Source organism: Ailuropoda melanoleuca, chromosome 12 (genome assembly GCF_002007445.2).
Source record: "Ailuropoda melanoleuca isolate Jingjing chromosome 12, ASM200744v2, whole genome shotgun sequence".
Classification (NCBI taxonomy): domain Eukaryota; kingdom Metazoa; phylum Chordata; class Mammalia; order Carnivora; family Ursidae; genus Ailuropoda; species Ailuropoda melanoleuca.
In genome coordinates this window covers 72,965,656-72,982,749 of record NC_048229.1, presented here as the reverse complement: position 1 = coordinate 72,982,749, position 17,094 = coordinate 72,965,656, and the positions used below count along the sequence as shown (strand labels likewise).

At 43.3% G+C, this 17,094-nt stretch overlaps 1 protein-coding gene across 2 annotated transcripts in view; it reads right to left on the bottom strand.

Annotated features, from left to right (window-relative positions):
- The window catches only part of WWOX (WW domain containing oxidoreductase), a 1,195,262-nt gene that overhangs the window by 60,271 nt on the left and 1,117,897 nt on the right, over positions 1–17,094 (bottom strand). The window contains exon 9 of one of the 2 annotated variants that reach the window (XM_034637807.1): positions 5,443–5,520. The exons of the other annotated variant lie outside the window; for it this stretch is intronic. Within the exon in view, the coding sequence (XP_034493698.1) occupies positions 5,458–5,520 (63 nt within the window). The 3' untranslated portion in view covers positions 5,443–5,457. Of the gene's footprint in view, positions 1–5,442; positions 5,521–17,094 lie in introns of those variants that run through there. 2 annotated transcript variants of the gene reach the window in all.

The window sequence follows — 17,094 nt, the reverse complement described above, 5'->3', positions numbered from 1 at the left end:
GAGTGGGATTTATCCCAGACATGCAAGGCTGGCTCAACATCTGAAAACCAATCAATGTATTTCGCTGTATCAATAAGCTAGGAAAACTCATAGGATCATATCAATTGACAAAGAAAAAGGATTTGACAACATCCAACACCCATTCATGATTTAAACAAAAACAAAGCCAAAAACCTCCCAGCAAATTAGGAATAGAGGAGGATCACCTCAAGTTGATAAAGTGTATCTATAAAAAACAGCTAGCATCACATTTAATACTGTAATAGTGAATGATTTCCCACCAATGAGACCAAGGCAAGGATTTCTCTTCTCCTCACTCGACATAGTAAATTCTAGCCACTAAAATAAGATAAGAAAAAGAAATAAAAGGCATACATATTGGAAAAGAAGAAACAAAACTCTATATTTGCATATGAAATGATTGGTTACATAAAAAATCCCAAGGAATCTCAAACAAACAAACAACCCCCCCCCCCGCAAACTTCTAGAACTAATAAATGAGTTCACGAAGATTACAGGATCAAGATAACACACAAAACACAGTCACCTTTCTATATACTAACAATGGATATGTGGAAATTGAAATAAAAAATGCAGTATCATTGACAATCACTCCAAAGAAAATGAAAACGTAGGTATACACTCAACAGACTAGACATACACTAAAGAAATGGAGTGATATGCCATGTCCATGGAATAGAAGATAGGACGTCATAAAGATGTCAATTCTCCCCAAACTGATCTGTAGGTTTAATGTACTCTCTCTCTCAAAATTGCAGCAAGGTTTTTGGTAGATATAAACAAGCTTATTCTAAAATTTATATCGAAAGGCAAAGACCTTAGAACAGTTACACGGTGGGAAAAATCACTCTCCTTAATACCAAGACTTACTATGTAGCTACAACAATCAAGACAGTGTATGATTGGCAGAGACATGGACGCATAGGTCAGTGGAACAGAACAGAGAACCCAGAAATAGACCCGCACAAATAAGCCCAACTGGTCTTTGATAAAGATGCAAAAGGAGCTCTATGGAGGAAGAACAGAACAGCATTTTCAACAAATGATGTTAAAGCAGTGGGACATCCACAGGCAAAAAATACGAACCCTGACCAACTTCATACCTTATGCGAAAGTGAATATTCGATCACTCATACTATATTTATTCTTAAATATTTTATAGTTTTGTTAATATTCTGAATGAAAGCTTTCTTCTATTTCCATCTTTAATTACTGCCAGTATAAGGAAGAACAGTTGTATATCTTTACCTTCTATCCAGCCAACTCTTCAGATTATCTTATCAATTTTTGCAAGAATACTTTAACTTCTCTAGGATTATAATTGTGTGATTTTAAAATGAAGTACATTTTGGTTGTTTTCCCCCACTCGTTAAGTCTTTCTTGGGTTTTATATTACCTTCTGAAACTTCCCAAGCAACATGAATATTGACAGGTACAGTGAATACCCTTGTCCGGTTTCTGATTCAAACAGAAAGCACTGTTTGGTGCTTTCACTGTTTAAAATATTTGCAGTAGTTTTTAAATAACATCCTTGACTATACTGGCTAAGTTTTCTCCCTCTAGTTACTTAGCAATAGAGTTATTGAGGTTGGTTGGTGAATTGGCGGATTTCACGGTAACATCTGAATTTGAGCGAATGCCTTTTTGGCATCCCTGATAGAACTATAAACGCATTCTTTAATTTGCTGCTGTAATACAACACACTGATATAGAATAAAAACAATAAGTAAATAAAGAAATGACATAAAACTTTAATTAGTTGTAGTAAATAATGCATTAAGATCCTTTCAACAAGCTCCAACCCATAGCAAGTGGCAACTTCCAACAAAATGCAGACAAGCTCTCATTTATAGGTGAATACATCTAAAAAATGTTTTTAAAGACTTCTTTCTTCTTCTTTCTTTCTTTCTTTCTTTCTTTCTTTCTTTCTTTCTTTCTTTCTTTCTTTCTTTCTTTCTCTCTCTCTCTCTCTCTCTCTCTCTCTTTTCTTTTCCCTTTCCCTCCCTTNTCTTTCTTTCTTTCTTTCTTTCTTTCTTTCTTTCTTTCTTTCTCTCTCTCTCTCTCTCTCTCTCTCTCTTTTCTTTTCCCTTTCCCTCCCTCCCTTCCTTTCACACAGAGAGAGAGAGCATAAGCAGGGGGAGTGGCAGGCAGAGGGAGAAGCAGTCTCCTTGCTGAGAAAAGAGCCCAATGTGGGACTCAATCCCAGGACTCTGGGATCCTGACCTGAGCCGAAGGCAGGCGCTTAATCACTTAATCGATTGAGCCACCCAGGCGTCCCCAAGAGTTTTTTTTTTTTTAATGCATATGAAAATTTAGTAGCCTGGCAGTCAAATCAAACAGGAAGCTGAAACAGAATAGAAAAGGAACTAGTATCTGTGTCCTATCTAAGTGGCAAGATGAGGCCAGGTCCTTGTATGTGTATTATTTCCTTCAATGCTCAGAATGTTCCAGTTCCCTCTGTACATGGAGATGAGAAGCAGCTAACAGGTGAGAAGTGGAGGGAACGTGTAACTCCTGGGTCCAGCAGACAGCCTTCCCAGGCAAGTGCTATTTGTGTCCCCCGCCCAGCAGTTGAGGAAACAACTCCAGAGCAGCTAACCAGAGTATCCAAAGCTACAAGGCTGGTACATGGCAGAGCTGGGATGCAAATCCCGGGGTGTCCGAGACAAAAAGCTCATCTTCTTTTAATGACTACTGGTAGTATCTGGTGGCCAAAAGCATGAGCTTCATGTCAGCAACGGGGGCTGGAGCACACTAGCTGTGTGCTCTCGGGCCAGTTACTTAACTCCTCTGTGCCCCAGTTTCTCACATGTACAATTAAGACAACCCAGCACCTGCATCACACAGATACTATGAGATTCAAATGAGCTGCCACGCAGAAAACCTAAGGCATGGGATGCAGTAAGCCCTTAATGCATACTGGCTAATAGTCTATTTATTATCATTATTATTACCATTATTTTTATCAGCCTTGAAACTATTTTTCTAATGGCTCTGAGTAAATCATCATTGATACCAAGAATAAAACTCCAAAAGACGGCACTCAATGACTCTCAGTAGCTAATAAAACCTAATAAAGTCAATGTATCCACTTAGCCAAGCCACAGAACATACCACTGTTCAGGTAAGTCATAAAGTCTTCCTGCAGCTGTTAGAATGATTGATCCTCAGCTACAATTAAAAGTCAAGCAATACATTGACGTTTTAATAGGACAAATAATTTAAATATGTTGAATGTGTTAGGCGGCAACAGTTTTTGTTATATATACCTACAGATTTGGGAAGTTACCTCCAAAAATGTGTAGAGAAAGTCTTCATGCAAGAGGGTGAAGTAGGTAAAGAAAATAGGATTGGCACTCTTTGAGAGAAACCATAAATCTGGTAGTTACCCGGAATGGAGCAGTTAACTTTGAAGACCAGGTCCTATGAAAAACAGTTCCTTAAACATCTGTGGGTTTTCTTTCTCCCTCAGTTTTTTTTTTTTTCCTGTTGTCTCCAAAATACCATTAAAGATAACTGATAAGGGACTTCTTGAATTTCCACTACCCATAAAAGAATGTTTGTAAATAAACTGATTCAAAGACAAGAAAAAATAAGCGAAAACAAAAACAGGCCCCTGATTTTCACGGTGAAACTCAAAATGAAAATCCTTTCCAATAAAAAGTGAAATCAGTGGCACCTCCTTCCACATGCATTCCCGGGATGTTCTAGTAAATGCCGAATGATTCTCTCTGGTGGGAAGCAGGGAGCCCTGGTTTGCAGCACCTGCCAATTTCCATGGTGTAAATGTTTCCACCGTGGCTGAATTCCAGCTATCAATGTGATGTCACTGAACGTGGGGGATGAGCGCGATCTGCTCTTGCTAGCTCAGCGTGGATGCCATTTCCACCCCACTAGCTTGTTTTATAGCTACCAGAAATCACCCTACATGTTTGCCATTGCCTTGCCTGTCACCTACACCAGACCTACACCTACATCAGAACAAGAGCTCCTTGAGCATAAGGGACATCTGCCTGTCCACCTCCATATGTGCCCGTAGCTGCTCTGCACCGTGGCCAGATGCAGCATGCATCCATTCAGTATTTGTGCAGTGAATGAATAAATGGTGTGGGGTTGGCCAGGGGAGGAGAGAGAAAAGAAGGAAAGAGCAGAAAAAGAAAAGGAGGAGAAGATACACATAAGCCAAGTGGGCCAAATCCTGTCCTTGCTGGTTTTTTTCTTTAGCAGCTGGGATAACATGACCCAACAGCTGGGTCACCTCCTCTCTGCTAGGCAGGCTTATCGGAATAGCCAAGTGCCAAAGAGTTGACCTAAATGACACTGCTTCTTTCCAGCACCATACGGACCAGAAATTCTACAATGTGCTTTTTTACCCCAAACTTTGCAAGAGAGTCCTTTTTTTTTTAAATTAAAAAAAATTTGTTGTTGTTGTTGTTGCTATCACCACTAAAAGTTTGTGCTGACAGGTCCTTTAAACAGTGTCACATACAAGTGTGTACCTTTTTTTTTTCCCCCTTTAATTTTGATTTCCTACTGTTGGAAGTCAGAGGTCCAACCATCTATGTTCTAAAGCCTGGGCCTCTCCTTCCTAATGGAGAAATACAGAAGAGCCACATAAAACTGATCTATGAAAACTACTGGAGTGACAAGAAGAATCTGGGGCTAAATACGAGTTTGCTCATTTTAGGACTGGTGTAGAAAATGAGCGTCTCCCCTTGGGCAGAAGTATAAACGTCAGCGTAACGAAAGAGTGTACACTGTTGTCTCTGCACGACTCATCTTGAAAGCTTATGTTTAATAGACAGAAGAGAATGTCCCGCTCCGTGTGAGTGAGATGTTCTCTGAAGGCTACTGGCCCATAAATCTAGATCCAAAGAATTTTGGGGTGGTGTTTCTTAATTACCGCATGGCCAGCTGCCTGCCTCGCACTGTGCACCCCCTCAGTGCAGTCGTGACAGGGAGAGATTTGTGAAGTTCAGGGGAAATCCAGAAGCGTTGGCATTGTTTTCTGCTGATTTCCCAGGGAGAGGGATGCTGCTGAGCTCCGAAGGAATGGGGTTTCTCAGGTGCCAGTGCTGCAGGGTAGGAACACTGCAGCTAAAAACTCACCATCGTCAAAGAGCAAGCGATTTTAAGAGCTGGGGGGTGGCGGGGTGGGCGGTGGGGCTCGCCTCTTATTCCCTTTGTCCCAGTGAAGGGAGGAGCCAGGAGCAACCACATGGCGCATGTCAAAGAAAATGGCAGTTCTGAGAAGTCACCCTCTACCCCGTTCCACGCGATGTTCTGCCTGGAGTGTGCATTTTGATGAAATGTCCAAAGAGTCATTTTTGTTTTTGTTTTTTTTTAAATTTTTTATTATGTTATGTTAGTCACCATACAGTACATCCTTAGTTTGTGACGTAGTGTTCCAGAGTCATTTTTGTTCTTGCTGCCGAGTTAGGTGCGTTGCTGGGCCGGATGGACACACTTTGTCGGTTTCTTGCGACTGCAGGAAAAGTTCTTTACCAAAAAAAAAAAAAAAAAAAAAAAAAAAAAGCAAAACACAAATGAACAAAAAAGCCCCAAATCAGGTATAGGAGCAAGCATGATGTTTCCAGTGGAGCTGAGACCATGGGGGCACCGTGAGTATGAACAGCCCAAAAATGCTTGATCAGGCCACACGGCGCTGACACTGCAGCAGAGTCCAGCTGGGACTGCGGTCAGCCGCCAGAGGTGAAATCGTTGTTCGTGCTGAAACGTAAAAGGTAAAATGTAATTCCCCCAATGGGGGGATTACAACCTGGCTTCTTTCAAATAGTTTATGGGGAGGGTCTTGGGCATGTGCCGTGATGTGTAACACAACTGGTATCAGTTTTGGACACCGTCTCTCAAGGCATTTGGGCAAATGCCCAGGGACATGTTTCAAGGGGCCATTCTACCTCTTTTATTTCATCCCTCCTGCGATGAGCTCAAGTCATTCTGAGGAAAGGCAGCTTTCATAAACAAACACCATAAACCTATTTTATTACTTGGAGAATTTTAAAACATTTCAACAAAACCATCACAATTATTTTTTTTCTGTGATCCTTAAAAAGAGAGAGAGAGAGAGAGCCCACATGATTTCCACAACTAGATTCTAAAAATCATGTTTGGATATCAGTGAAAAATGAGGGGCAAATCTTTTTGCAAAAAATTTCAACCTGGCTTGCCTTGAAAAACATAAAGAGGCTCTCTGGCACTAGATGTCAAATTAATTGCAGGCAAAGTATGTTACAGTAATTCACTTGGCAGTTTAAGCAAAACCAAGGGAACAGCATTAAACCAGATCCCCATATGCCAACGGGGCACCATCGCTTTGCTCCAGCTGATGAAATTTGACTGTAAATCTTTCCTGCCTTAACTTGGTCAGCAGCGGCATGAGGAAGACCTGTCCTTCTCTCTGCATTGTGCAAAATGGTTTATTTGCCCTCTTAGGAGGCACGCTGATATATAAATCCCAGGTATGATTATTATTATTTTGAGCTATTATTATGAGTTACTATTATTACCTTCCTGAGAGAGTGGGAACGGGGCATGGGAAAGCGGTGGGTGAGCTGGAACTGTGTATGAATGAGGAAGGGAGGCCGTCTCTCTTCGTTCAGGGCAGTGTCTGTAATATTTCAGGAGAGAAAGGTCATCAATACGGACGGGGGTTCACTCGCAGGAGACGGGGCAGCTCTGATTGTGCTGCGGTGAGCCTTGCACCCTGGTTGAATTATCCTGGGCGTCCAGCCTGTTCTGCTCCAGGCTTTTGTGAATATCTTTGAGGCCTCTGTGAAAAATCACTCACTCGGCTACATTTGCTGAGCACCTACTGTATGCGTGGGTCTTTGCGATGACTGGAGACTCCACGAAGAATTGAGAGGCTCAGTCTCATCAACAGCAGGGGCAGCGGCACACGGGAGTCGACACAACGGGACACCGTGAAAGGAGCTGTCATCGGGGGCTCCTCATGTAGTCTGGTTCGTCCACTGTACGGGGGCGTCTCCGGCAAACTCACTGGCCCTGGCCGCACAAGTAAAGGCAGAGCCAGGGTTCTCGGGCAGGTCTGCGGTAGGGCTGCCGTCTCTCACGTGTCCGGAGTGGGGCTCCAAGGAGTAAGGCGGCAGCTCTTCCGACAGGAAGGAGGTGAGGACAGTGTCGGCCAGCCCTCACAGGGGAGGTGCTACTGTAGCTGTGTCCAGGGAGCTCAGTCAGAATGGGGAACGGCATCAGGGAGAAGGAAAGGCACTGAAGGGTCCCCTTGTGAATCCCTAAAAGGCCCCTGGGCTGGGAAGTGGACCAATGCCATCCCCTCCAGGCGAAAGGATCATGACTAATTACACATTTTCCTTTGAGGACAGCACCTTGCTCTCAGAACGTAAAGCCTTCCCAAATTTTAATGACTCCCTGAAACAACTTCTGGCCTTTGGAAAGTGGGGCATCCAAGAAAAACAATCAAGGATCACTTGAAGGCACACGCAGTGTGCTCGGAGAATTATTTCTGGCCGTGGTCTCTGCCGTGGATCACAGGCCTTCGGCTTTCAATCACAAGGTTGAAAGGTATTAACAAGAACGCATGCGGTCCAGGGCAACTGTTTGTGTGAAACATTTTCCTTCCTTGGAATGTAAACGGGTCTGTCTTCATCTAGAATTATTTTTACCGATTTCATCGTCAAAACTTCAAAGTGATTTTTCCCCTGATGTTATATTTATGTCGTGTCCCCCACTCCCCCTCAACTTTGTCTTGTGTTTGTGGAGGCACAGACCCAGCATCCCCAGGATGGGGCCCAGGAGCGTGACCCACAGGCACACCTGGAAGTCATTAAGGATGCAGGAGGAGGAGGAAGAGGAGGAGGAGGGCGGGAGAGGGGAGAGGGGGAGGTGGAGGGGAGAGAAAGGCGGAGGAGGGGGAGTCAAGGAAGGGGGGAAGGAAGAAGGGGGAGGTGGGGTGGGGGGGAGAAGAAGAAAGCCATTTCTTTTCCAACACATTGACGCTCTTTTTCCATTATGGCAAGTCTGAGCCAAAGGTGAAGATGTTCAAAACAAACAGCTAACAGACAAACAAATACTTTCTAAAAATTCCACAGTGTTGCCTCGGGATAATGTCAGGGGTCAAACATGTCATTCTTAGAGAAAGGAAACAACCTGAACAGTGACTTAGACTTTATGATATTCTAGAGCATTCTGAAGTGAATTACAGCTGTCAGTGCTTAATTACCAAAACTTTCCCAAGTTATCAGCTATGATAAAATGGGATTCAAATAGAACTCATACTAATCTAAGACTAACGTATGTACATTTTCCTTTGATAAGTCTTGCCAGAATTGCGAAGCTCCTGAGCTCCTAGTCAATTTGACACTCCCCCCAGCCCCGGACTTTCTAAAAGGATGCATAGTGACTTTTATCAGGCCTGTCTAGGAAATACACATACACCATAGGTATTAGTGCTGGGGATGCAGAATAGAAATGCCTTGTTACGAGAAGGGGAACATTACTTGTTGCCATGTGCCTGCCACAGAGATCCATAAAATTCAGGGAATTTTCTTCCGGAAGCTTGAGGATATTCATATTAATGAAACTGGAATTAGCTGGTAGATGGAGAATTGTAACTAACTCTTGGCAGTTTATGGAAATAAAATACCACAATAGTCTGAATTCAGCTGCAATCTGCCCCCCCCAATCCGAGCTCTATTTTCCCTCGTTTCCTCTTAAGACAGGGACAAGAACGCATTTAATTTCTTTGATTTGTCTACTACCTCTTACCACATGGACACTTGACATACATAATCTCATATTACGTATTGCAGATATGATTCTACGGATTCTGGAAATGCTAAGAAGTTCCCAGCATATCACAGGCATGTCCCTGACAGAAGCCAGTGCAACTGTGTGCTGTAAGAGGTATCATTATACCCATTATAAATCAAACAGCCGAGGCTGAGCCGCATTTGGTCTTCTGCCCCAGATCATTCCACTGGAAAGGACTGGAACTGGATTCTGCCCTGCCCTGGGGTCCATGCTCCATCCATCCATTGGAGGGCAGAAGGTCAGCTTTCTCCTGCTGGCCCTGCGCTCCTGTTACTTTTTCTCAGTGACCATCTCATATGAATGTAAGAAGTGGCATGATGGCCATGACTCCTCCGTGGCTTTCCTGACTCTCGCTTGGATACTTCCAGGTGCAAATATTTCCTTTTCAGGTGAGGCTGGCAGTCAGACATTGATGTGCATTGAAAATTCAAGAACTTAATGGCATTCTCCCAAATTGTGTATCCTTTAACAGGTGGTTAGATAAATAAGTGATGGTATGAATATACAATGAAATATTATCTGGTCTCTTAAAAGAATTAGATCTATAAAAATGGAAACTTAATTTATAAAAAATGATACATTATAAAATCTATAAAATTAAGGGGGCATGAAATGTAGAGAATAACGTATATAAATTGAGAGAATGCATGTAAATTAAAATGCATACACATATACATAGATATAAATGCAATTTTTTTTTTTCTGGCAAGGTTTACAATACACCATCAACAGAGTTATTTTTAAGGAGGTGATTTTGGAGTCTAAAGGTGGTTAGGGGGTAAAGAAGGAAAAAAAAATTTTTTTCATGTTCTTTCTTTCCATGTGGCTTATTTTCAAACCTGGTGTACGTATCACTTATTATTTAGTTTCTGTAAGGGAGAAAAAGAAATCGAGGGAACAACACCCATCCTATCTCAACCTCAAATCATCCTCGTGTCCAAGTGCACAGCTCCTATGTATAGCCATGGACCCTGTTCTGAACCCTCTCTTTCGGAGCCATTCAATTGACACGCCCACAGAGTAACTCCCTGGGGAATGCAGTTGCTCTGGGGTTCCCAAGCTGCCTCTGATGGAGACCCGTTAGGGTGTTGTGGGTCAAATGAAAACAAAACAAAACAAAACCAAAACCAAACAAAAAAACAACATAACTAGAACTAGTCAGGCCTGGGGTCGAATTCCGACTCCCCCCGACCCCACTCTCTGGCTAAGTACTGTGTACATTTAGCTGCATTACTTCCCTTCTGTGAGCCCCAGTTCCTTCAGGAAATGTGGATGAGGATATGGATGTGTGTGTGTGCTTTTATGCAAAGTCTATTACACTCAGTAGGAGTTTAAGGTGAGTGGGATTCATTCTCTTTATACCCTTTTGCAAGAGAATTAAAAAAAAAAAACACAAACCAAACAACTCTAAGATATTTCCAACTAACTCCTCTGTTGAGAATGGCAGACTGTGGCCTTGCCCAGATCAGCCTTCTAATTAACAGATTTCCTCCCTTCCTAGTGACAGCTGAGTCTCGGTGGCTCTGGCAGTCGTGGTCGGGATGTAACGCACTCTTCCTCCAGGCTTGCTTAGACTGCCCGGTCTAAGACCCCGGCTCACACACCTGCTCCTTCTTCCTGAGGATTTATTCAAAATGATCAAGTTTTATATCCATCCCCTCCCTGGCCAATGCTGACAACCCACCCCTGTGATGTTGCTTATTCTGGGCACCAAGGCTTTGGGAAGAAACATTTGTAGAGGAAATTGACCATGCCACTGCATTACTCTCTGTGTATTCACTTCAATTCTCTATGCCTAGCTAAATAACATGTTTGACCAGTTACTGTTAGGAGAACTTCATGAACTGGGAAAACACTTGCCAGCTTTTAAAATTACTGATACAATATACAACTCCCCAGCGTGGGCCATGGGCGAGAACAGTAGAAATAGACAGCCCTTGCTTAGCTTTTATCAGCCCCCATTCCACGTCTTCACAAGGACTGCACCTCGTGGTCTACGGAAATAATAAAAGAAAATTGAATGAAGGGGAGAGAGAGGCCTATTTAAGGAGCTAACGTTTAAATATATTAAAAGGAGAACCACCTGCTCTGTACATCGTCATTAGAAACCAGTCCCCTTCCTTTTAAGGATTTCTTATCCCTCTCACCATTTGAGATGGTGTCACCATTCACCAGCAGCTGCAACCTCGGCACCCATTCAAAAAGCAGATGTTAGGGTTCCTCATTAATTTTGAGGGGGACCTTATTGAGGGGAAGTTCAAATTTGGAAAGGTGCAAGGTTGTTAAGTGGTCGAATGGTCTTGCTTCGTATCTACAAAAGCAAAAGACTGTGATCTTGAAGGGCAAGGTCAGAAGATGAAGGGCAGGAGAAACCATGAAATGCATTTCATTAGATCAATAAAACGTGTGACTTCACTCACTTAATTACATAAATAAAGTTCTTAAAAAAAATTGGGCACGTACCATGCTAAATTAGCAGGGGCTTTATGTAAGACTGTGGAACGAGGGAAAAAAAAAAAAAAGAAAAGAAAAACAACAAAACTCCTGGAAAGGTCACTCGCATGCATGCAGCTTCTTTGTAAAAGCTTGATGTGAAAGCAGAAGGAAAACCTCGCGGCGCTGTGTGCCTGCCAGGCCCTGTAGGACCCACACTATAGAACAGACCCAGGGATACCGACGAGGCTGGGACTTGGGAGCAGCCAAGACACCCCACCACTAATCAGTTCTCTGTCCATCTGTTTTAAATCATGGTTTGAAGCATATTTATGTGATAAAGAATTAAAGCTGTTTCTCTTGGACATGGGAATAATTGGGACACTCTCTTTTGGAAAGCCTCTGACATCAGTACAGCAAGCATATTCAGAACCGAATTTAGGATTAAAGAGGCTTGAGCACGCTTACCTTTTTTTTTTTTTTTTAAGCATAACAGAGGCCCCCTTTCAAAGTTGTTTTCTTTTTAAAACAATGTAAGTAATAATCTCCCAAGGTCCTGAAGGACTTTTTCTTTTTTAAAGAGAAGAGGGATGTCTGAGGGGCCAAGAGAGACAGAGAAACCACAGAGAGAAAGAATGAAAATGTCACCGCTAATGAGCCCAACGAACTTGGGACATTCCTGAAAAGACCCCGCCCTCTCCCCAAATCATGTGAAAAGTGGCAAGTAACTGCCCTGAACAAATACCATTATTTTAATAATGAAATGCCATTGATTTATCCCCTACTGTGGCTTTATTTATTTAGATTACATCTCATGAATAGTTTCTCCAAGGACAGAATTATTCTGGAGTAGGACCCCGCAACTAGAAGTCTCGAAGTCTCAACACTGGCACCTACCGTAGTCCTGCCTGAACGCAAAGCCCACGCACGCCTTTTCAATTCTACCACGCTGCCTCGTTTATAACAACTGTAATACGTACAGCCAACTGGAGTTCGGGTGGCAATGATTTAAACTATGATTGCTCCCTGAACACAGGGACGCAAAGGAGCGTGGATACCTGTTTCTGCAAGTGGGGGGTGGGGGGACAAGAGGGGAGCCTGCAGCTTCATCACCCTTGCCCTAAAGTGAGGATTTCCTGAATTAATTCACTGATGCCAAGACCATGAAAGGAACAAAACCTCAATATATCCTTCCAGTGTGACTTTAAATATGACAAGGTTATCATTTAATACACGATTGTTCAAGAATTGATTTATGGGCTTCTGGGTGCCCCCCCACTCCCCCCCATTCTCTACTCTAGACTTAACTGGAATTACAGCATTCGGGGATATTCCTTAAAATTTCATAATACTGAATGGAAGTATTTGCTAGATCTAAGTTCCAAGGAATAATACAAATGACATTTTATTTTTTCATCTGAGTTGGGAGAGTAGTACAGAGGCTTATACTCTTGAATATCCTCTTTTTTTCCCCCTCATTTACAAGCTAATGTCTTTTCCAAGCATGTATTTCACTCAAAGACTAATGACTCTTCAGAGCACAGCATCTTCCTCTGTGGCTTCTCAAACAGACCTTGAGAAGGGGATTGTCCAGCAGCAGTCTCACTGAGTCATCCTCCTTGCTAATTTGAGAAGGAGGCATCATCCCCACTTGGGAAGGAAGACCTGGAGGGGAGGGGTGAGATGGGGTCTGGCCAACTCTCACCCAAAGCCCATTTTTTAGGAGTGAAATCAAATAGGAAGATAAGCCTGCTGGCCATTGTGTGGTCTCTTTGCGATATAAGCTCATCCAGAAAAGCATTATGTAAATGTCCTTTTTATGAAATCCTACACATCCCAGTAGTTCCACTGATGGCCAAGAATACAGTGGTCTGTGGTTGGCATGCAGCCATTTCCCCCTCTGTCTGTTTCAAGGGCAACAGGTCTTCCTTGGCCCAACCCCCAAGCAGTAGCTCATCTTTGTGCCGAGAACATGGGAATCCTCTGGAACTACCAGGGAGCACAGGGACCTGACAGCAGCCCACCGAGATACAGAGCACTTCTGTACCACAGTGACCACAAATCCAGTTTGGAAGAGCACCAACCCGGGAGTATGCCATCATACCTAACTGGTTCTTTCTTGCCGCACTGGGTTAATCTGTCCTTTGCTTCCTAAATGCTGAGATGTGGAAGTACAAACGCCATGATGGCAGGGTCAGTGTCCTCGGGGTGTTCTGAGCATTGCTGGAGCTTCAGTACATGACACCCATTTGCTCTGCAGTCCCGACTGGCCTCTTGTGTCTCAAGACTCAACCCAACGACGCCTTCTCTAGGAAGCCTTTATGGACCCTGCCTCGAACAGAACTGACCCCACCCTCTTCCACACCTGTGCTTGGCTGTCACAGTCTCCTGTCCCTGCTAAGACGAATGCACTTACTTATAATTTGTGTTAACCAGAATGTTAGACATTATTTAACATTTAATTAACTAATGAAAAAAATCTTTTGAGAGGTAAGTGGCAGGCATGATACTGATAAAGTATGTGAATCCTGTCAGTCCCTCTGCCGTAGGTGCTGCTAGAGGAATAGAAAAGTGCACAGGTTCCCGAACCAGATACTCTGGGTTTGAAATCCTGAGTCCCCTGACTGGTGGCTGTGCGCTCAGGCAAGTTCCTTTTCTGTGCCTCTTCTGTAAAATGGGAATGGAAATAAAAATGGAACCTTACAGGGCTGTGCTGAGAAGTGCATTAATTAATTCATGGAGAGTGCTCATACAGAGGAAGGACTTGATACGGGTGAGCGATTTCTGTGATCTCTGATCTGCAGATGAGGGAAGCGAGAAGTAAGAGGCTAAGTGACCCCTACAGAAGACCCAGCCTGTGAGCAGCAAAGCCGAGGCTTTGCTCCGGGCTGCCTAACCCCCACCTCTTCACCAACAGGACCCACACCGTCCTTCTCTTTCTGCCAGCCCACGAGCAATTTGAGTATTGAACTGTCTTCAAACCACAGAGTCAAGCACGGGGCCTGACACATTAAAAGGGCTAGATGAAAATTTAATTCATTGGTGAATGAATGAACAAACCTACTGATGGCTTTAGATTTTAATGAAGAGAAAGCACAGTGTCAGGCACAGAAAGCACTTTATAAAGGGTATTGAGATGCAATTGGTGTGAGATGAAAGGCGCCTAAGAATTTATTTTCAACAAAAGCTGTAAATGTCCTTGAAAATTCCCCAGGTTGGAAGTCATCCATATAATTTAAGCATAAAGATTGCAGCCTTTAAAAACAAACTGCCATTTTCTCCAGTCTAAACCCCAATGTACGCAGCTTTTTTTTCTTAAAGATTTTCATTTATTTATTTGAGAGAGGGAGCAAGAGCACACAGACAAGGGGAGGGGCAGAGGGAGAAGCAGACTCCCTGCTGAGCAGGCAGCCCGATGCAGGGCTCCATCACAGGACTCCAGGGTTGTGACCTGAGCAGAAGGGGACGCTTAACCTACAGAGCCACCCACGCATGCAGCTTTTAAAGCACAATCATGCACTCACTTTGTTATTCTTTAAAGCAATTTCTTTTTCTTCTCACTCTAAAATGGTTTTCTCCTCTGGTTTTGATCTACCCAGATTGTGCCATATGAGACAAACTGTATGTTCACTGAACTTTAAGGCACGTGCCCATGTGTATGGCCAAAACATACCAGAAAGCATGCACCTGTCATCAGGCAATCCCTTAACGTCGGCGGGCACCCTGAACCTAAATCTTAACTTTGCACTGGAGATTTTGCAAGTGCGGGACAGGCTCGCTTCTCTCTACTCTCTCTTAGGTGCGTCTGGATACTTTTGAAGGTTAAGTGCTAGAACAGTCTCTGTTGTGATATACTTGGCAACATGTTGCAACACGCATTGTTCAAGAGCATTCCTATCAAGACCCGAACTTGCAAACTCTCAGCATAAAAGAAGAAACAGAGTTCTTTGTCAGGACAATGAACTTGGGACTGTTGTTTACCAGTGAATGGAAAACAACATTTCTAACCCAGAGAAGTGACACTCGGCCCCATCTGGTGACGCCTCCGCTCCCTTCATGCTGGGCAACAATGGTGCCTTTGTGTGGGGTTGCGGGAGCACACCACCAAATCAGGCCTTGTTGCTTGGGCAACTCAATGACCACCTTCATACTTTGTGGCTTTTTCCAGTCCCATTGAACGAAAATATGTAAGGAGACCTAGCCTCCACCACAGGCTCTATTATCCCTGACTTTAAATCGAATCCCACTGGCTCACAAATGGACTTTTCAAAATTTGGCAAATTAGCCTCAATGCTTTGGAAATAAATAGAATGCTGTTAAGAGATTAGAATTCCACAGTCAAGTAAAATTAGCCTTTCGAAATAAATGCGCAGACCCTTCTGTCCCACTGAATTTGCTACTGAAGTCGGTAAGTTGCAAAGCTCGAGACTTAAAGTTACCCTGGATCCAGGCCTTGGCACCATTGCATGATAGCTGTGTGACCTCAGCCAAGCTATTTAACCTCTCTGAGCCTTGGTTTTCTTTCTTGTCTGTAACAGGAGAATGATGGTGACTTTACAGGGTTGCTGGGAGTATTAAAAACGCATTTAAAAAAAACACAGAAAACCTTAAAAAAATCTTTTTGGTTCTTAAGGGATTTTGAACTAACAAAATTAGGTGCTTACTCAAACCTACAGGGATTGAGAGTGATCAGAAAGATTTCTGGGTGGGATCAGGAAAAAATAGAATTGCCACAAAGAATTTTGAGCTCCTGCTCGAATGCTGCTGGTGGGTAGTAATATTGCCATCAAGCCAAAACCAATGTCTTCTTCCTAAAAACTCTTCCTGCCCCTGTCCCCGCCCGCCCAGGTTCCAATGGGATAACAGCATTAAGGAATGCCAAAGTCATCTGCAGGACTTTCCTACTCATTCCTCACATCCAGTCACTCATCAGTGATGGGTCTCTCCAATGCTCCGTATCACTCTTGCTCTTCTAGCAGCCCCGATCCTTCTATACTCTCACCAGATCCCTGCAAGCTACACTCATTCGCGGCCCTGAATCCACCCTTCTTCATCTTGCAGCACAACTTCTGCGATCCCACCAAAATATTTCTCCTTAAAGTACATTTTGGGGGCATTCACTTGCAGCTTCCTAACATCATGTTGTCTCAGTCCGCCCCTCCGGCCAACAGGAGAGTACTTAAAGTCCCACCCTAACCCTAGCACATTGCTTATTGGGAGCACAGATCAGAATGACCTCTGCGGAGGGCAATTTGGCATTATCTGTGAAAATGCCCCAGTGCGTGCTCTCTGAGCCAACACTGCGACTTCCAGGACTCGATCCTGCAAACACACTCAGGCACCGGAGGGATGGTGTCGGCGCAAGGTTACACGCCGCGGCACAATTTGCGATAGCAAAAGACTGGGAACAACCCAAATGTCTATCAGTGGGGAATTGGTTCAATGAATTATGAAGCAGCCACACAGTGGAATACTCAGCAGTTGTTAAAAAATGAAGAAATCATTTATATGCTGATTTGGAACCATCTCTAAGATGTATTGTCAAGTGAAAAGAGCAAGGTGTGAATAGTGTAGTGAAGGGGAGGGTAAAAGAATATATAAACATATTGTCTTGTAAACACATAAGCATGTCTGGGAGGATACACAAGGAAATGATAACATTGGTTCGGGAGAGGAATTAGGTGCTAAGGGAAAAGGGTAGAGGGAGATATATACACACATGGATTTGAGATACAGATACGTAAATATCTATCCATACACAGATCATTTTCTGTCTTCTACTTTTGACTTTGAACTATGTAAAGGTGTTACCTATTAGAAAGTAAACAGTTT